Below are 22,065 nucleotides of genomic sequence, written 5' to 3' on the forward strand. Positions count from 1 at the left end.
ATGAGAGCAACAATGGGGGAAACCCTAAAGGAAATGTTTGGGTAATAAAAGTAAAAATGTCTGATGGAAGGATGGAAATATAGAATGGAATGAAAATAACAGAAAAGTAATATGTGGCTGTACTTAAGCAAATATTGACTGAGTAAAATGATGATGATGTGATGATGATGATGGTGATGGTGATATATTTAGGGGTTAAATAAATGCAGTTTTAACGAGCATGGTTAAGAGTACAGGTAAGTAAAAGAAAAGTGTTCAAGTGTTCTTTTTTTAATGTTTATTTTTGAGAGAGAGCAGAGAGTGAGAGGCAGTACAAGTGTGGGAAGGGCAGAGAGAGAGGAAGACAGAATCCAAAGCAGGCTTCAGGCTCTGAGCTATCAGCCCAGAACCTAACAGAAGGCTTGAATTCATGAACCCGGAGCTGAGATCATGACCTGAGCCAAAGGTGGATGCTTAAATGACTGAGCCACCCAGGGGCCCCTCAGGGTTCTTATAGCCCTTAAATCATCTTGTTAAATTGTAGTGTTAAATGTAGTATTTTATAATAATGTTTTATAAGACAAGAATGAATGTTGTCATCTCTATGGTAATCCCTAAAAGAATCCCTAAAAGAATAGTAAAATAATGTGTAGCTAACATGCTATGAGATGAGGAAAATAGAATTATAAGAAGCAAATCATTTCAAAAGAAGGCAAAAAAGAAAAGAAAAAAATAAAGATAAGCATTAGTAAACTGGTAGCAACATTTTAAAAAGTAAAATATATGAACAAAAGGTCTATTTAACTGGTTGCAAATGGTCTATTTTCTTAAATGGAAGTAATTTCAGACTAGATTAAGAAATAAAATCCAGGGGTGCCTGGGTGGCTCAGTCAGTTGAGTGGCTCACTTCAGCTCAGGTCATGATCTCATAGTTCGTGGGTTCGAACCCTGTGTCGGGCTCTGTGCTGGCAGCTCAGAGCCTGGAGCCTGCTTCCGATTATGTGTGTCCCTCTCCCTGCCCCTCCCCTGCTCATGATCTGTCTCTGTCTCTCAAAAATAAATAAATGTTAAAAAAATAATCCAAATATATATTTTTTCATTCTTTTTCTTTCCTTTTTGCGACTCTAGTTGAATTTCACTGCCCTGTCTTTGAGCTGCCTTCTCCTTTCTTCTGCTTCATCTGATCTGCTGTTAAACTCCTCTAGTATATTTTTCAGTTGTTTATTGTGTTCTTCAGTTCTGTCACTTCTTTTTATAACCTATATTTTCCTGTCTCTGAAGTTTTCATTTTATTCATTCATTCTTTCAAGATTGGAGACTAAAAAAAAAAAAAAAGATTGGAGACTATCTTTATGAATTACTTTGAACTCCTTATCAGGTAAATTATTTATCTCTGTTTTATTGCTTTTCCTCCCGAGGTTTTATCTTTTTCTTTCATTCGGAACTTACCCTCTTTTTTCTTCATTTTGCTTTGACTCTCTGTGTTGGTTTCTATGCATTAGCCATTTCTGAGAATCTTGAAAGGTTTGCCTCTTGTGCAGGAGATGAACCTTATCACTCCACCCCACTTTGGCTCTTGGTCGTCTCTCAAACCTTTATGATTGTCCAGCAGCCTATTTTACTTTTAATAACTCTAGTAGTGGAGGATGTGCCGCTAGTAGTCAGTGTCCTAGAGGGGAGGATCTCACTCCGAGCACCTAAGTTCAGGCTGATTGGAAGCCAGACTCTCACAAAGAAGCCCTTAATGAGTGCAAACATATGCAGTCTTGTGAAATTACAAGTGTAAACTCTCCTGGTCCCCAAAGCCAGGTGATCTGGAGGTGTCCCCTGGACAGCAGTTGTGAAAATCACTGGTCTAGAGGAGTGTAAGCTCCCTTGTAGGAGGTAATGGTGAAGTAGAGTGAGGTAAAAGGAGATTGCAGAGATGGAATTCTCTGGCTTAAGTTTCCCGAGAGTGCCTCTGTGGCCTCTGGAAGTGTGCCAAAGCTGATGTCCACCCAAGTCTGAATCTTCAGGACATGCAAATAGGCCTCTTTCACAAAAAGAGGGGGTTGTGTTTCAGGGCTGTCTGTGCAGGACACTGGGGGTTATAGCCTACCAGGAACTCTCTCTGAATGTTATAATTTCATGGGATCCAGGAAGGCAAGCTCTCTTGGCCATCGGAGCCAGGTGACAAAGAGGTGTCCCCGGGGCACTGGATGCAAAAACCAAGGCACCAGATATAAAAACAGGGACACTAAGCATATATAGCTCCCCACCTGCTCTGAAGATGGTGCTTGCCTGATGAAGTTTCAGGAAAGGTTTACAGTCAGCTCTTAGATGTACGTTTAACTAGAAGCCTGGCTGTGGCTATGATACACTGATAAGTGTCTTTCACAGGAAAATTAAGCTCCTGAGTCTGTTGCCTCCTGCTCTGCCTTGGAAGTAGTAGCTGTTTAAGAACCCTTTCTTCATTGGTTACAACCCTGTGAGAGCTGTGTGCAGGAGCCCTGCTGGTCCCTGAAGCCAGGTGATGCAGAAGCGTTCCCTGGTAGCCACAAATATCCGGGTACCAGAGAAGGGTATAAGCCCCTTTCTGTAAGATACCAGTGGGCGGGAGCAAGGCAGAGGGGAGGCACAAAGATTGTATCCGCTGGCCTCCATTCCCGGAGAGCACCTCTGTAGGCTCCTAACGTGTGTGGAACCAGAAGAGTATCTCTCAGCCGAAGCTCCTGAACGAGCAGATAAGTCTCTTTCTCAGAACTGGGGGTATTAATTTTGGTCTGCCGTCTCTGCAGTGTCTTGGGATTGGTAGCCTGCCTCAAGCTGTTTCTCCAATTGTTAAAGTCTCATGGAGCCCAGGAAAGGAAGCCTCCGTGGTCTCTAGAACCAGGCAAGCAAGAGGCATCCTCTGAGCAGCAGTTGCAAAATCTGGGTCATGAGGAAAAAAACCAAAACAAAGCAGAGGCAGAGCTGTGTGTAGAAGCTCCCCCTCTGGCAGATACTGGCACTGTAGTGTGCCAGAGGGAGAGTGCAAAGATGGTGTCCATTGGCTCAAGTGATGTGGGGAGCTGCCAGAAGAACAAAGGTCAGCCGCCTGCAGGCCGGGCAGTGTTACCGCTCCCCAGCTCAGCGCTGGAGACAGCCAGTCTGGGCTTTCTTATCGGCCCCTCAGACGCTGTGCTAAAATCACAGTTTCTGTTTCCCCTTTACCCTAGCCTTTTCCTAAAAATCACTTGACCCTGTTTCCTAGCAACCCACCTACTCAGCTGCCTTGTTTCCTGCCTTCTACCCTTTATAAGATGTGAGTGTTCTCTCAATAAAGGAGGCTTGATCAGAGACTTGTTTTGACTCCATTCTCTGTGCTCCCTGCCCTACCCCATTCTCGTCCCCTCCCTCAGGACCTGCTTCGACTGACCTGCTGGTTGGGTCAAAGTGAGACCCACCAGGGAGGGTCATAAAAAGAACAAAAGAAAAAAGAGAAAATTAAAAGAAGAAGAAGAAGAAAGGGGCTCCTGGATGGCTCAGTTGGTTGAGTGTCTGACTCTTGATTTTGGCTCGGGTCATGATCTCATGGTTCCTGATATGGAGCCCCGCATGGGGATCCAGGCTTTTAGCATGGAGCCTGCTTGGGATTCTCTCCCTCCCTCCCTCTCTCTCTGCCCCTCCCCTGCTCATGCATGTGCTCTTTGTCTCAAAATAAACAAGTAAACATTTTTAAAAAAAGAAGGAAGAGGAGTGCCTGGATGGCTTGGTTGGTTAAGTGTTTGACTTCAGCTCAGGTCATGACCTCACAGTTTGTGGGTTCAAGCCCACATTGGGCTCTGTGCTGACAGCTCAGAGCTTGGAGTCTGCTTTGGATTCTATGTCTTCCTCTCTTGCTGCCCCTCCCTTGCTCAGACTCTGTCTCTTTCTATTTCTTTCTCTCTCTCTCTCAAAAATAAATAAACATCAAAAAAATAAGAAAAAGAAAAGGAAAAAGTGGGAAGAGGATGGTACCCACTGACTTTAGCAAGATGGGAGGAGAATAGGAAGATGGCAGTCACCAGGGTCCGTTCCTAGAGAGTGTCCAGCAGGCGCATGCACTTTAGATCAATGATTTAAAATTAGAAAATGAGTCTCTTTCACATAGTATCTGGGCACATTTCAAAAAAGCTGCTTCAATCTTGGGTCCTGGTGGGGGAAGGGTGATTCTGGGCAGGTCCTTTAAAGGCCATTCCTCAGTTTGCCATAGCCCTGTGGGTTTTGTGGGTATGAGCTCCATTGTTTTTCAGTCAGATATTTTGGGGGTTGGTCTCTCAAGTGGTGGTCTTAAAAGTTGTGTGGGTGGGTCTGATGTGGGGTATAAATCATTTGCACCTCAGGGAGAAACTTCAGGTTGTGAGTTCTTTCCTGATTATGGATTGCAGCTCAGGGAGGGGAAAACGGCAGGATTGTGTCTTAGCATTTACCATGTATATGTAGTACATATGCTCTATAAGCAGTGTTTCTGTGGGAGAGGGTGAGTTCAGGGTCCGCCTGTGTTGCCATCTTGAATTGGAACTACTCAGATAAAGACTTGTAATTGGCCATTCCACCGTGTATTTCTGCCTTCAATTTTCGAGCCTTTCCTGAATTTTGAATTGACATGCTTATCTTTATGACTTGTACTAGGGTGTCTTCTTTCTCCTAAGTTAGTAATCTGCTTTCAGAATTTCCTCAATGCTTAAAATTGCTTGCATTTCCTTTCCCCATGTTCCTTGTGCTTTGTGTATATGCTTTTTCCATTTCTTTATTTTCATTGTAGTGGATGGAATTTTGAGGAGGGAGTTGAAGTAAATGGCTTGTTAAACTAAAACTCTCCTCTTCTACTGCCCACCCTGAACTCATTTTGAGGCTCATATTTAAACATGATAGACATGAGACTGGTAATATTCAGAGGAGTCAAAGTTATTCCACAAATAGGAAATAAACAAGCAAGAAAGAAACTTACTGCAGGAGTCTGTTGTCTTTTCTGAAATATAAACATAAATAAATATATAAATATCATTTGCCTAAGAGAAGGAGACTCTCACTTTTTCTAATACAATTTTTGTGTATGACTTGTAGGGTTGAAAATAATAGTAAGAAACCATATGAGACTTTTAATACAGAGAACAAATTGAAAGTTGAGGGGTGTGGGGTGGACGGGAAGATGTGTGATGGGCATTGAGGAGGGCACTTGTTGGAATGAGCATTGGGTGTTTTATATAAGCGATGGATCTTGGGAATCTACTCCCAAAGCCAAGAGCACACGGTATACACTGTATGTTAGCTAACTTGACAATAAGTTATTAAAAAATGCCTAACCCCCCCAAAAGAAGATAATAGTAAGTAGAGGCACAAAGCTTTTCAAAGGATTAATAAACTAAAACTAAAGTCCAGCAGAGTTAAGGAAGAGTTCAGGGACTTGCTGAGAGTCCTTTCTTCCAAACTTAAATGAGTGTGATTTTCTTCAGAGAAGAAGCCCAATGTTACATTTTCCTCTAATAATCCTTTTGGCGAGATTCGTTTAAAGTTGGACTGTTTTGGGGTTCTTGGTTATCTTCATCTGCTCTTCTTGGTCTTTATTGTAGACATGTCATAGGTTTCAGAAATCGGTGTATCCATCTGTCCTCTCTTCCATCTCTTTTCACTTTGGGGATATTTGGAGATTTCTATAAATTTGCTGAAGAATAGAGAAGTGGCTTCTATTTTTGTTCAGAAAGTTTTGCTACAGATTACCAAATCTTTTTGTTTGTTTTTAATTAAGTAAAAGGATTCTTAATTTTTCGTGGGAACATTAGAAAGTGAACCTATAGTTTTGCATCAGAGGAGTCAGCTTGGGTTGAATTAATCATCTTACATGCTAATTTTTGGGCAGGAAGTAAAAAGGAATGAAAGATAGGAACATCATGATTTTGATACTATCCATAATCATTAATACTGCCTTCTGTTCCTATCATGGACAAATAAAAGTAGAGATGTTAAGTAGATAAAGAATTGTTAATAGGTCGTGTGCTTCCCCAACCCCCCCCACCTACAAAAATAAATGACCATTGTTTGCCTTGGGTATAAAGTTGTTTTTCCTATCTATGATTTTTTTCAAGCCTGTGATTCTCTTTAAGAAGAAATTAGGATTTGAATCCAGCTTCCGAGGTGTTCCAACACTGCTTATGTTGTATTTCTATCTGCACCTCTTCTTCTCCCTGTTCTTATTTTGTTTCTCATACTCACTGCCCCCTTGCACCCCTGCCCCCCCAGACCAAATGTTTGTTGTTGAAAGGCAGTATTCTCAATCTTGAGGTTTTATTCCTACAAGAAAGATGTAAAATTATGTACATATATACACATATGTATATGTGCATGTAGGATGCATATGCATGTGTAAATAAGTTTGCTCTTTCTTTATCCTGAAAAGATTTAGGGAAGCTTTTCCTGGTGTTTATTACTTTTGCTATAACATTGAACAGGAAAATTTACATAGATTTTATTGGATATGGAGCAATTCCCACGCATTCATGTAGGGCATTTGATGTGAGATTGTCAGTGACATCAGATCATCCTAATAATATTGAATTAAAGCAGGGTGAGAGAACCAGAAACCATAGTTAATATTTATGAGTCTTAAATTTGGTTAGAAAATCTTTGATTTGCTCTTCTCCTTTCCAGATTTGAACATATTTCAAATTGCTACCATAGTGCTATTAGCATTATATCTTGCATCGTTACTGTGGTAATGTGTAATTTGGAATACTAATTTGTTGAGTTGGTTTCTTTCAATAAGGCAATGGTTGAATGCTGTATATGATTTGTAAAGAAAAGGGATTTTCTATTTTTTAAAATATATGTGATAAATAGAACTTGTTTAATAATCAAGTATAAACTAATTGTTCTCCATAGGTTATTTGCTTTAATGAAGAGATGTGATGAAATTAGAATATTGGTTGGTTACACTGAATTTATAGTTATATGTGTGTGTATATGTGTGTTTTCAAATGACTTCTCAGACAGAATAATGTTAGCCACTTGGCATAGTAGATGTAAATTAATATTTGATGAATATGTGGTAGAAAATTATACTTTAAAATAGGTCTTGTTTCCAAAACAAAATTTTTTCTTTGTAGAAAATACAAAAGTGGAGAACTTCCCAGTCCATCAGAGTTCTCACAAATTCCTGATTAGGTAAGTTCCAAGAAATCCAGATTCACCATAATTTTTGTAGAAACTAAAAAGTTCTGGGGCACCTGGATGGCTCAGTCAGTTAAGCGTCCGACTTCGGCTCAGGTCATGATCTCACAGTCCGTGGGTTCGAGCCTCACATAGGGCTCTGTGCTGACAGCTCAGAGCCTGGAGCCTGCTCAGATTCTGTGTCTCCCTCTCTCTCGGCCCCTCCCCTGCTCGCTCTCTGCTCTGTCTCTCAAAATAAAATAAAGACATTAAAAATTTTAAAAAAAGAAATAAAAGGTACTAGTTTATTAAGGGGCTATCCATTCTTTCGGTGCCTGATAACTGGTTCATCACTAGGAAGTTGTAAAAGAAAGGGCTGTCATATCCCCTTGGAGAGTCAAATTAAGGAATTTTAGTGCTTTCATTATAAATTTTGCTTAGTCTCTTTTGTTATCCTGGGGGATAAGATAACCTCCTTTGTTTACCTAGGTTGCTTGCGCCCTGGTGAGGCCAGTGGCTTATTTGTTCGTTGTTGTGTTGTATTTGTTGTTGTTATTGTTTGGTCACCCATGTCAGGTCTGGTTGTCAGTGTAGGAGACTTTTGTGGAAAGGCCAAGGGTATAGACACCATTACTTGCATGGGCTCTGTCCTTCTTCGTCCTCTGTTATCACTCCGACTGGGGATTGGCTCCAGGATGCCACAATCCTACACAAGGTGTTGGTAGTTTCCCTTTTTCTTGCTTATAAAATGGACCAAAACATTCTCCTCTTTGTTCCATACCTAGATAATGACATCTTCTGTTTATTATGGGAATTCCGTTATTTTTTAAAAAAATCTTTGTTTCTGAGAAAAGTAATAAAAGTATAAACAGGAGTAGTTTCAGAGCATAAGTAGCAACCATCTATTTTCTGTAAGATTTAATAGATGGAGGCAGAGACAGAGGAAGGAAAGAGACCAGGTTATGGAGCCAAGAAAGCCTTTATTGGGATCTGCGATTCCTGGGCGAAGTTCCATGACCCCAGGAGTGGGGAGTCAGGGAAGTCGCGCCTGATAGGCGATGGGCTGGGCGGGGAGATTTTATGGGTGAGGGGGTTCTGGGTTTGATCTTGGGAGGGCAGATTATCACATAAGGGCATTTCAGGGACGTGACAGGATGGAATAGGTTGCCTCCTCTGTCTGGGTGCCGGGAAGCTGGAGCTTCATGATTGGCTGTTTTCAAACTGGCGCGGGACATTCCAGGTCTGCAGGTGAGGGGGGTGGGGGTCGTCGGCGCACAGAGTTCTTCTCCAGCCTACAGCAGAATGGCCGCTCGGTCACCACCTTAAGGTGACTCTTACATTTTCTACTACAGATACTTTAGATTTTATAAATTAGAAAGTGAAGCCCAGAGAGGTTAACTGACATTCCCAAATAATTAACCTAAAGGTTAAGAGTCAGACAAGAAACAAGTCTGTTGATTTTAAATTCAGTTACTCCCCCTGCATCATATCACGTTCCCTGCTTATGGGCGTCTTGAGTGAGTCCTCACACTAGCACAGAGCCTCTTCTTCCCATGTCTTATTCTCTGGAGTGGCCATTATTTAAAGCACTATTTTATCCAAGAGAGAATCTATACCCTCTTACTTCATGGACCTGCTTATCTTGGGGGGAAGAATTAAGATCAGGAGCTCTGGAAATTCAAGAACTTAAGGAATTCAGGGAATTCAAGATTGGCAATTATTTATCAACCAATTAATTAATTATTTGTTTAGCCAGAAAAAACCCAAAAAACAAATGTCGTGTTCATTTTCAATTGCTTGGTAGTCTTAGTGTGGGTCATTGTTCCCTAGGCATGATTGATACCTCCTTCATGCTAAGGGACTTGATGTGCCGGATTGTAATTAGTGGGCTCTTTTCTATTACTCTTCAGCAATAGTTAGTAAATATTTATCTTACTTGACCTAAAGGATGGTGACATGTAGTGACATATGTACATCACAGCTCCCAGTTCTTCTCAGTTTACTCTCTGAAGCCATGTGACAGCCACAGGCAGGGTAGCTGATAAAGCCTGGAGGGTCTGTTTGAAGGTGCTGGTTCTACAGAGATCTTCTGGGAGAAAGAGTAGGGACAAATTTGCCTTGAGGCTATGGAAGAGATGAGGTATTGGTACTAGAAGTGGGGACTTTTCTTGTGGCCTGGCAAAATATCACGATTACCTGGTTCTTTGAGGGAGGTCATCATGTGAAAATCTATGAGGTCCATTGGGAAAGGCTATTCTTTTCTACTTGTTTGTGTTCCTGGGAGAATATCCTTGGTCCCGCCCATCTTGCTGTGACAAATTGCTCCCAGTTCTTGTCCTTAGGAAGTGTAAGATCAATGATCTGCCAGTTTGTGCACAGACAACCAATATAAGCAGGTCCTCTCATAAGTTTATGGCACAGTGATTGTCAGTGAGTATAGCATTTATATGTGCTCTCTGAAGGAAGTATTAGAAACTGCCTACTGTAATAAAGTTTTCAGGATGGGAAAGAGGAAATAGTTTAGATCAATGAATTGTGGATGTTTTCTTCATCAACCTTTATTTAATGAAATTGTCAATGTTTTATTCCCTGATAGAATATGTGAGCAGTGCTCAGGTCAGTAGTAGGCTACTCTGTGCTGTGTATCCATTAACTTCAGCTCTTACCACGTAAGTTATACGATTGTAAGTTATATGATTGTTGTGAGAGTTGTGTTTATACTTGAAACATGTGCCCATTTACTTTGTTTTGAAATTATGCAATTTAAACAAGCCAATACAATGGTATGCAAAAAGGAGTTATTTCTATAAAATTGAATTTGGAGAATAATTGCTCCTCAAGAATTCTGTACCCAGTAACAATATTCTACAAAAATGGAGGTGAAATGAAGATATTCTCAGGTTGAGAATAAAGGAGAAGGGGAACTTGTCACAAATAGTTCTCACTAGGGGAAAGCCTGAAAAGTATTCCTCAGGCAGAAAGAAGATTATTACTCTGTATGTATGCTGGCCGATATAAGGAAGACTGAGAAGGAATCGGCAGGTAAATATGTGGGTCTGTCTGAATCAATATTGACTTATGAAACGATAAAATCTTGTGAGAGTTAAAGTTTATATAGAATTAAAATCTACAACAAAAGTAGCATTTAGGATGGGATTAATGAAATTAGAAGGTTCTAATGTCCTCACATTATATAGAAGGAGTAAATATTCTAATTTGTATATAAGCGAATTGAGTCAGGGATGCATCACACACCTTTTAAGGTGAATATTAGAAGAGTGGTAAAGTAATGCATAAACTGCTAATATACTAGTCTAAAAGGATGTGTAGAGAAAAAATAGAAAGCAAATAGTAGAATATATTTAAATCCCAGTATATCCATGATAACATTAAGTTTAAATAGACTAAATGTTTCATTTAAAATATGATTATTAGATTAGATTAGAAAGGTACCCTATATTACAAGGAACACATCTAAAACATAAAAATACAGAAAAGATGTAAGTAAAAGAATCAAAAAGAATCAATGCAAACACTATTCAAAAGGAAGCTGGAATAATTATATTAATTTTCTACAAAATAATCAATTTATGAAGATTATATAGCAAGTCTAAATTTGTATGCACAAAATCACATCACCTTAAAATACATAAAGCATAAATTGCCTGACATACAATCAGCAAACAGAATAGATGATTACATCTCATTAAAACATAGAAGAAGCAGGAGAAAATTCAGTTTGCTATAGGTGATGTGAACAATATAATTGAAAAGTTGCTATTTGATATGTATATAGTGATATGTCCAGCAAGAATAATACACTTTTTTATGAAGTACATTAAAAGTAAAATGAAAGGTTTTCTTTCCCATAGTGAAATTAAGATGTAATTTAGTAAAAAGAAAGATAATTAGAAAATTCCTATATATTTAGAAATTAAGAATTACATTTTATATCTTAAAAAATTTTTTTTAAATATTTTTTTATTTTTAAGAGAGAAAGACAGACAACGTGTGAATGGGGGAGGAGCAAAGAGAGAGGGAGAGAGCATCTGAATCAGGCTTCAGGCTCCAAGCTGTCAGCACAGAGCCCAGAGCAGGGCTTGAACTCACGGACTATGAGACCATGACCTGAGCTGAAGTCAGATGCTTAACCAACTGAGCCACCTAAGCACTCCAAGAATTACATTTTAAAAATAATTATAGGTTAAATAAAAGCTAGAATGGAAGTAGATATATTTTTAAATGAAAGATATTGAAAACACTATTATTCGAAGCTTTGGGGTCCAGTTAAAACCTTAAATTCAATTTAGAACTTTAAATGCAAATATTAGGAAAGAAAATTGGCCAAAAATCAATGATAGCAACATTCAACTCAAGAAATTAAAAAAAAAAAGCAAATTGAACAAAAGCAAGTAGGAGTAAACAAAAGCAAGTAGGAGTAAAGAAGTAGTAAAGATAAGAGCAGAAATTAATTAAATAGAAACAAACATAAAGTGGGGAAGGTCAAAAGGTATAAAGATGAAATGACATAAGAAGAAATGCAAAATCTACAAGATGGAAAACAACTGAAACGTAATTCAAAATCTCATAAAAAATACTCCACACTCAGGTGGTTATATTAGTGAATTTGTAGAAACACAATAGAAAAAAAGAAATAATTCCCCATCCATTTTATGAAGCCAGCATATCCTTGATACCAAAGTCTAACAAGGACGTATTTAAAAACAAAGAAACCAGTGAATATTTCTCATGAAAATGCAAGAATCCTAAACAAATTAGTAGTAAACTAAATCCAGTCCTCCTTTTCATATATACATCATTATGGCCAAGTTTGGTTTATTTCAGAAATGCAAGATTTAGTTTAACAATCTAAAGTCTCAGTTGCTATAGTTCATGACAGTAGTGGAATAAAGAATAATCATGTGACCAACTCAGTAGATGTAGAGAAAATACTGATAAACATCAAATTTATTCATAATACGTTCTCTTAGAAAACAAAACAGAAGAAAAGCAAGGCTAGACCACCTATAGCAAATACAATAGTTCTGACTAAAGTTTTGACAGCCTTTCCTCTGAGAATAGTAACAGGAAGATGAAGCTTGCCCTTGCAACTTCTATTCAACATAGAGTTCTTAGCCACTTCAAGAAAACAATAAAAAGAAATAAAATAATAAACATTGAAACCCCAAAAGAAGAAATGAAACTCAGTATTTGCAGATGACCCAGATGTAAGTATAGAACATCCATAATAATATGGACTAATTAGAAGACTAATAGATTAGGTTACCAGGATTGCTAGATATAAAGTCATTATAAAAATTCAATTTTATTGTATACAATAAAAACAAACAAACAAGTAATGGAATTTTAAAAAGATATCATTTCTATAATGTCAAAATTTGTTAAATTTTAAGATAAAGATTATGAAAGATATGTAAAACCTCAACATAGGAAACTATAAAAATATATTCAGAAAAAATAAAGAAGACTGATACATGGAGAGAAAAATCTCATTATTGAATTGGAAGACTCACAGTTATAAAGATGTAAATTATCTCCAAATTAACTATAGATTCAGTGCAATTCCAAACAAATTCATCCAGGTTTTTTCTTTCTTTTTCCTTTTTTGGGGTGTATGTGTGTGAGAGAGACTTAGAAAGTTTCTAAAAGATTCTAAAAGGCAAACCCAGAAACAGACTCTTAACTATAAAGAACTGACGGTTACCAGAGGGGAGGTAGGTGGAGGCAGGTGGTAAGTGATGGTGATTAAGGGGCACCAGGTGTATATGGAAGTGTTGAATCAGTATACTGTACCCCTGAAACTAATATTACACTATATGTTAACTAACTGGAATTAAAAAAAACTTTAAAATATGGAAATGTAAAGTCTAAGACAATATTCAGGAAAAACAAAAATGTACAAAACCTATTCGACCAGTTATTAAGATACTATGTTGCAGTAATTAAGATAGTATATGTTACTAATAAAGTTAACCAAAGAGGTGAAAGACTTGTACTCTGAAAACTATAAAACACTGATGAAAAAATTGAAGGTGATACAAATAAATGTAAAGGTATTCCATACTCATGGATTGGAAGAACAAATCTTATTCAATTGTCTATACTACCCAAAGAAATCTACATACTTAATGCAATCCCTTTCAAAATACCAACAACATTTTCCACAAAACTAGAGTAAACAATCCTAAAATTTGTATGGAACCACAAAAGAACCTGAATAGTCAAAGCAATCTTGAAAAAGAAAAACAAACTGGAGGCATCCAATTCTGGACTTCAAGTTCTATTGTAAAGCTGTAGTAGTCAAAACAGTAAGGTACTGACACAAAAATAGACAAATAAATCAATGGAACAGAATAGAAAACCTAGAAATAAACCCACAATTATATGGTCAGTTAATCTTTGACAAAGAGTGCAAGAATATACTGGGAAAAAGACAGTCTTCAACAAATGGTGTGTCACAAAAGAATGACACTAGACCACTTTCACATACCATACACAAAAATAAACTAAAAATGGATTAAAGACCTAAATATGAGACCTGAACCCATCAAAATTTCTGAAGAAGGCACAAGCAGTAATTTCTCTGACATAGGCCACAACATCTTTCTAGAAATGTCTTCCAAGTCTAGGGAAACAAAAGCAAAAGTAAACTGTTGGGACCTCCTTAAGTTAAAAAGCTTCTGCACAACAAAGGAAATAATTAACAAAACTAAAAGGCAACTGACAGAATGGGAGAAGATGTTTGCAAATGACATATTTAATAAAATGTTATTGTCCAAAATACATACAGAACTTATACAATGCCAGACTTAAAAAGCAGATAATCCAGTTAATGGCAGAACTATAGATGGCAAACGGACACATGAACAGACGCTCAATATCACTTATCATCAGGGAAATACAAATCAAAACCACAATGGATTATCACCTCACACCTGTCAGAATGGCTAAAATAAAAAAATGCACAAAGGCTGGAGATGATATGGAGAAAAAGAAATCCTTTTGCACTGTTAGTGGAAATGCAAACTGGTGCAACCACTGTGGAAGACAGTATGAAGGTTCCTCAAAAAACGAAAAATAGAACAGCAATTGGATTTCTGGGTGTTTACTGAAAAGAACAAAAACAGTATTCAGAGGAATACATGCACTCCTATGTTTATAGCAGGATTATTTACAATAGTCAAATTATGGAAGCAGCCCAAGTGCCCTTCACTAGATGAATGGAGAAAGAAGATGTGCTATCTGTATCTATGTCTATATTTATATCTATATCTATCTATCTATATCCATATATATCTAATGTATGTATATGTATATATGTGTGTATATACATCATGTATCATATATGTATATGTGATATGTATACACATGTATACAGACACACACATACATATATATGTATACACACACATAATGGAATATTATTCAGCTATATATAACAATGAACTCTTGCCCTTTGCAACAACATGGTTGGATCTAGAGAGTATAATGGTAAGTGAAATATGTGGAATTCAAAAAATGGAACAAATGAACAAAGGAAAGAAAAGAGACCAAAGAACAGACTCTTAACTATAGAGAACAATCTGGTGGTTACCAGATGGAAGGTGGTTGGGGGGATGGGTGAAATGAGTGAAGGGGATTAAGAGTACACTTATTTTTAGGAGCACTGAGTTATATATGGAACTGTAAAAAAAAGTGTGAGGTTGGTACAAAGATAAAAATTTATTTATCAATGGAACAGAAAAGCCCTGCAATAGACCCACAAGTGATTTATAAGAAATGCTGCAATACAGAACTATGGGTTAGAAAAGTCTTTTCAAATGATACTGAGTTAACTGGATATCTGGGAGAAAAAAATCAATTCTAAGTTTATTGCAGGTGAGACAATAAAGCTTCTTGAAAATTGTATGTTGAGCAGATCTTCCTGGACTGAGGGTAGGAAAATATTTCTTGAGTAGTACACAAAAAGGATTAATAATAAGAAAAAAAGAATGATTGGGATAATGTTATAATGAAGAATTTGTACTTATCAAAGGAAACCGTTAAATGATTGAAAGGACAAGCTGGAGAGTTGGAGGAAACACATACATCACTATTTTAAAATCTTAATTCCAATGATAAACCTCTAGAGTTAGATAATTAAGGAAAGAGATGACACAGTTACCAATATCAGGAGTGAAAAAGGGCAGACACTACAGATCCTGTATAGGGAGGTATTATGAATAACTTTAGGCCAATAAACCTGGCAACTAAAATGAAATGGACATGTCCCTTGAAAGACACAAATTTTAAGAACTGAGCCAAGCCAAGCCAAAAAAAAAAATAGTATATAATTGAGTATTTCTGTAGTCCTGTTGCAAATTGCATTCCCAATTAAAAACATTCCCTTGCCGCAAAGAAAACTCTGGATTCACATAGATTCACTAGAAATTCTGTTAAATATTTGAAGAAGAAATAATACCAATTCTATAAAAACTTTATCATAAAATGGAAGAGTGAATGCTTTCCTACTAATTTTACTGGGTCAACATTACCAACACCAAAGAAAGACTAATTATAAGAGAAGTACACTTTAGACCGATATCCCTTATGAATGTAGATGGAAAAATCCTTAATAAAATATTAGCATTTTTGAATCCAGCAATACATGAAAAGTTTACTACAAAGTTGGTGTGACATTTAAAAATCAATCAATGTTATTCTTAATATCAACAAAACAAAAGAGAAAACTTGTGTGGTGCTCAATAGATACAGAAATAGCATTTGACAAGAATGCTGACAGCAAACTGGATTGGAAAGCATGATTAGTACTTTATGAATTTGAGATAGTAGAGTAAGAGTTGACAAAGTCTGGCCCCTGGGTTGAATGTAGTCCACCACAGGCAAAATCCAGCCATGCCCAGTGGTTCGATGCTGTCTACAGCTGTGTTTGCACTGTAACTATAGAGTTTAGTAGTTGAGGTAGAGAGTGTATGGCTTGCCAGCAGAATATATTTATTATCTGACCATTTATAGAAAAAGTTTACCAATCTTTACTATAGCACAATCAAAAAGAGATCGTAAAGTGATTAACAAGAGAATAAAAATAAAAAAGTCTAAGACACACATGTGGAAAAACCAGTAGGAAGAGTAAATAGAACTTCTAGAAATGATGTTACTAAGTGACTAGAATCTCAATAAGCTGCTCAGAACAGAGATAATGAAGAGAAAAATAATGAACTGGAAGGCATCCCTGAGGAAAGGACCTATATCTGATTACAGAGAGATTTTTAAAATATGAGAGCAAGGTTAACAGAAAGAGATTTGAATGAGAAAGTCCAAAATCCATTTAATATGATTTCCAGAAGGAGAATGTAGAAAGCATGGAGGAAAAGCAACTTTCAAAGAGATAATGTCCAGGAATTTTCCAAAATTGATAAAAGACATGACTCTGAACGTTTAAGATGAATAATTTCAAAGCAGGAGTAATGAGAATGTACTAGATACATAGTAGTGAAACTGGAACACTAAAACAGAGAGAGAATTCTAAATGTCAGCAGTCAGAAAATGACAAAATAACTTCCAAACCGACTGGGTATTTAGAGGACTTATAAAGAGCAAAAAAAAAAAAAAAAAAAAAAAGGCCGAAATACAATGGATAGTATCTTCAATTAACTTAGAGAAAATAGGGGGTCGCGCAGTGCCCGGCTGGCCCGACGTCTTGGGATCCGGGGGGCTACTCTGCATTGGAAAGGAGATAGGGGAAGGGGCCATCTTCTGGAGACAGCTGTTGTAATCCCTTAAGCCTGGGTGTGGTTAAAAAAATGGTTGAGAAGAAAATACCTGGAATTTATGTCTTGTCTTTAGAGATTGGGAAGACCCTGATGGAGGACGTGGAGAACAGCTTCTTCTTGAATGTCAATTCCCAAGTAACAACAGTGTGTCAGATTCTTGCTAAGGACCCTAAATTACAGCAAGGCTACAATGCCATGGGATTTTCCCAGGGAGGCCAGTTTCTGAGGGCTGTGGCTCAGAGATGCCCGTCACCACCCATGAGCAATCTGATCTCGGTTGGGGGACAACATCAAGGTGTGTATGGATTGCCTCGGTGCCCAGGGGAGAGCTCTCACATCTGTGACGTGATCAGAAAAACTCTGAACGCTGGGGCTTACAACAGAGCTGTCCAAGAGCGCCTGGTGCAAGCAGAGCACCGGCACGACCCCGGACAGGAGGACATGGACCACAACCACAGCATCTTCTTGGCGGATATTAATCAGGAGAGAGGTGTCAGTGAGTCCTACAAGAAAAACCTGATGGCCTTGAGGAAGTTTGTGATGGTGAAATTCCTGAATGATTCCATTGTGGACCTTGTGGATTCCGAGTGGTTTGGATTTTACAGAAGTGGCCAAGCCAAGGAAAGCATTCCCTTGCAGGAGACCACACTGTACGTACAGGACCGTCTGGGGCTAAAGAAAATGGATGCTGCTGGCCAGCTCGTGTTCCTGGCTGTAGAAGGGGACCATCTGCAACTGTCTGAAGAGTGGTTTTATGCCCACATCATACCTTTCCTTGAGTGAAACCCTTGTAGTTTGCACCAGCGCTCAGGGAGCCCCACGCGCTTCTAAACCAGTAGGAGGCAGTTCCCTTCATGCTTAAGCCTGAGCTCACATCCAGCTTGCAACTAATCCTTCCCCCTCCTTATCACCTAACATGCCCTGCTCAGCAAGGTCTAAGACTCGAATCTTATCCTTTACCTCATCCTATCAGCATATGGTGTTGAATGCAAGTTTAATTAGTTAATAACCATGCATGGAGATTATTTTACAGCCCCTCAGTGTGGTCAGGCTGTCTTAGGAAACAGAGTCTGCTGCAGATCAGTGTCAGAATTGTGCCCAGGCCCAGAAGAGGCTGAAACTAAAGCAGTTAAAGTCTAAGCGCAGACACCTTGTTCAGGAAAGCCTAGCCACATCTGAAACCGAGAGGCGGCCTGACCACCTCCAGTTTTGCTGGAGACTCAAGTGCCTGTTAAAGTATTGCTTAGATAATGTTTCTGCATAATTTCTTGATGCTACCCTCTTTTCTCAGTGTATTTTCCTGTGGGGTCTTAGCATTTGATCTGCCTCTTTGAAGGCCCTGTTCTTTATGCACATCCCGTGACAGAGCTGAATGTAACATTCAGAGTGTGGGCCAACTCGCACAGAATAGAGCACTATAAAACAGTATTCCTAATAGCAGTACTTAAGAAGCAGAATAACTTTGGTTTTGTTGAAAGGTATGTCCTGCAACTACTTGCTTGTGTTTCTATTTTCTGCCTTCTTCCGTCCCTTCCCCCGGTTGCCTGTCTTTGCACAGCGCTCTTCACACGCTCATCAGTCCTCTCCAGAGAGCAAGTAGAGCGGTCTCTTTCAGTCCTTATTCCCCTTGACATCTTGGCTGTCCTTTAAACATCCTTTCTTTAAATTCTCATCGCCTTTACTTATCAGAACATTTGCTATACAGGCTTTCCTTACATCTTCCTATACCTTAATTTTTTTCTTCAACCTATTTCTCATCAGCCTTCATCTAACAGGCTCAGTTCTGGACCGTTGCTTTTGCTAGCTTTGTCCTTTCTCTTTTGGGGAACTCATTTACTCTGTGGCTTCAATTGATTTCTACTGGATTGACTTCAGACCCCTATCAGATGACAAGTGTTAGTTTGCTCCTTTAAACTCAACAATTTGTTATCCCCTCCCTGTGCCACAAACTAGGTCCTAGTTATTTTCTGTCACGCAATTTCAAAAGTTATGGAGCCATCCATTGTTTTATTTTCCTTACTCGTATTTGGCTAGTCATCATGAGGTAGTGATTTCTTCTTTGAAATAAATAGTTCATATCCACCCCTTCTATTTGTTCTGTTAGAGTCACTTATTACTCCAAGAACCTCTTTACTAGATTTGCTACCGAAGGCATTTTCCTTCTTCAGTCTATTTTGTACAATCACAAGATTAACACTTTGGTAGTGCAACCTTATTCATCTAACTCTACTTCCCAAATACTCTGGAAGGCTTCTAGTTGCCTGATGAGTAAAATATTCTGATACTCTTTCAATGTCTTCTTCTAACCCTCCTTTTCAGAATTGTACTCCAGAGTGCTTCTCGGCAGCCTGCTACAACAATAAAACTGCCTACTTCTCCTAGAGTGTGCTGTGGCAGTTTTTTTTTTTGCCTTTATTGTACTATTTCTACCTTACTCAGGGTGTATCAACATCTTATCCATCCTCTGAGACACATGCAGCACCATTCTCTTCTCCGTGAAGTCGTATCCCCTTTATCTTCTCATCCCAAGAGGTTGCTGACTTGTATTGTACTGTCCATCTAAACTACATTTGGACACTTAGATTTTACTTTAAAAAAACTGTCATGTATACACATATTGTATCACTGTATGTGTTAAGCCCTACTTGATTGTAATGAGTCTGCCTTATATTTTTATGTACCCATCATTGCTAGAAGAGTGCTCATTAACATTCAGCCTACCACAGCATTGATTGGTTGGTTGGTTAGGCTATCAATGAGTTAATGTAGTAGTTGTGAAAGGAAAATTATATATTTCTTTAATCAAAATGCTTTATGAGGGGCGCCTGGGTGGCTCAGTTGGTTAAGCCTCCGACTTCGGCTCAGGTCATGATCTCATGTTCATGGGTTCAAGCCCCACTTTGGGCTCTGTACTGACAGCTTAGAGCCTGGAGCTTGCTTCTGATCCTGTGTCTCCCTCTCTCTCTGCCCCTCCCCACTCATGCTCTGTTTTTTTCTGTCTCAAAAATAAATAAAACATTAAAAAAACTAACCCTCCCCCCCAAAAACCAAAATGCTTTATAGAAGCCCTGGTTGGCTGATTGGTTAGGCTGTCACTAAATTAATATAATAGCTGTCAAAGAAAATGATACATTTCTTTAATCAAAATGTTTATTTCAGAAAGTGTCTAATCTTTCTTGACAGAATCATAAGTATCAACTTAGAAAACAGAGAATTGGAAGCTGAGATTTGTGGTTGAGAGGACTAAAAATGGTGAAAGAACTGCAGTAGACACTCCGGACATGTATGAGTTCAAGGGGTTCTAGAATTATGATCCATTTAGGCAATAACTGGGTTATGACTTGTATTTGGAGGATGGGAATCATAATGATCAGCTGACTTCTGAGCCTTCCTTTTATTTACCCTTCCTTTTTCTACTTTTTTGTTGTGCTTCCTTCCTTTACTTGCCTTTGCCCCTTCCTGAGTCTTCTGTTTTTTTACCCTGGGCTTTTGATTCTTTCTTTCCTTTAACTTTGTGCTTTTCTTCATCACTTTTCTTCATTGTATTAATTTCTTCTGTATCTTTCTGCTTTCTTGTGTCTCCCTTGTGTTTGCCCTGCTTTCCTTTACTCTCAAAACTGTCTTTCCTTACTTGGGTCTCTTGTGCTTGTGGAATTCCAGATTCAGTCTTCTCTACTTGAGACCCCTGTTCTTGGATGCTGGACTCACTCTTCTTTACAAGAAACCCCTGTCCCTGTGGTATCCCGGTGTCATTCATCTGTACTTGGGCCTCCTGCTCTTGTGGTATTCTGGACTCACTCCACTTTACTTGGGCTTCCTCTCCTAGTATCTTGGTGTCGATCTCCTTTTCCTCCACCTCCATACCTCTCTCACCTTCCTCCAACTCGATGCCTTTTGCTTTGCTTTTTGACTCTGTTTTGTGCCTCGAGGTCAGGGATTTATCAGAATCTGTAAATAGGACTTCCTTCTTTAATGTTTTCTTGTTTTCTTCTTGGCTGTTCTCAGACTTTGTAGTGCCTCCATTTTTTAGAATCTGGGCCTCGAAATCTGATTTTTTTGCAAATTCTGCTTCCATGTAATCTGAAAATATAACCGAGCACACAACAAAAGTACACAATTCAGATACCAGGTACTTTCTCTTTACTCCTACTTTCCCCCCGATATTGGTTTCTTTATGTTTGTCTTAAAGCTGACAAACTGGAGATAAATTGAGATTTCCTGAAAATAGAAAATGGTGGAACTCTGCACTTAAAATTATGTAAGTGTTGATAGTATTCCAGACTCTGTTCAAGAAACTAGAATATTAATCAAAGAAGAGCTAAAATGTACTATAAATGAACTGGCTGGGATTTGTTCAGTATATTATGGCTGATAATTAATGCTTAACAGCTAGAGGAGAATGTATTCTGAAAAGAAATGGGTTTATTTTTAGAAAATATTTTGGAAATAAGCAATAATTATTTCTAAAAATAGAAAAACCCTCAAAATATGCTTTGCATATTGAGTATAAGCATATCTCATTATTTGAAATTAATAATAGTACTAGCTGATAATCACTGGGTGCTACCATACATCAGGCACCACAGTTCTGAGCATTTTATATGCACTATTGACTCATTTAATCCTCACAACAGCCCTATAGGGCAGGCACTATTATTATCCCCATTTTACAGATGAAGAAACTTGAGGTACAGAAAGCTTACATGAGTGGGAATGTGGTCATAGAGTTAGGAAGTGGTGGAGCTGAGATTTGAGCCTGAAGAGTCAGACTCCAGAGTTCAGTCTTAACCAGAACTTTAAAGTGTTTCTTATGATACCTGCAAACTTACTTTGCACAAATTTCTGGTCCCTTTTTCCATGTATTGGTAAGTCACTCTGCTGTGTCTCAATTTCTGTGAGATCTAATAAACTTGAATTTGTTAGCTTCTGCTTTTCTTTTGATTCTATTTTTAGTGATTTGGTTTCCCAGATTAAGAAAATGATCTATGCTACTAAGAAGAACTCTGTGGTTTCTTGATGTGGAGCCATGGGATGCCTTGCCTTAAGAAAACCTATTTAAGGAGCGCCTGGGGGGCTCAGTCGGTTAAGCAGCCAACTTCAGCTCAGGTCGTGATCTCACGGTTTGTGAGTTGTCTCAGGCTCTGTG

General features: G+C 38.4%; 1 protein-coding gene and 1 pseudogene across 1 annotated transcript in view; one reads left to right on the top strand and one right to left on the bottom strand.

The window, feature by feature from the left end:
* Window positions 1-220: 220 nt before the first annotated feature.
* LOC115295207 lies at window positions 221-17,717 on the top strand (annotated as a pseudogene).
* Window positions 17,718-20,057: 2,340 nt separating this feature from the next.
* Window positions 20,058-22,065, bottom strand: part of LOC115297049 (testis-expressed basic protein 1-like) — a 36,790-nt gene continuing 34,782 nt past the window's right edge. Inside the window, exon 15 of the mRNA XM_029945526.1 lies at window positions 20,058-20,999. Coding sequence (XP_029801386.1) covers window positions 20,359-20,994 — 636 coding nt within the window. The 5' untranslated portion in view covers window positions 20,995-20,999 and the 3' untranslated portion in view covers window positions 20,058-20,358. The remainder of the gene's footprint in view (window positions 21,000-22,065) is intronic.

The sequence above is a fragment of the Suricata suricatta genome, chromosome 7 (assembly GCF_006229205.1).
Source record: "Suricata suricatta isolate VVHF042 chromosome 7, meerkat_22Aug2017_6uvM2_HiC, whole genome shotgun sequence".
NCBI classification, from domain to species: domain Eukaryota; kingdom Metazoa; phylum Chordata; class Mammalia; order Carnivora; family Herpestidae; genus Suricata; species Suricata suricatta.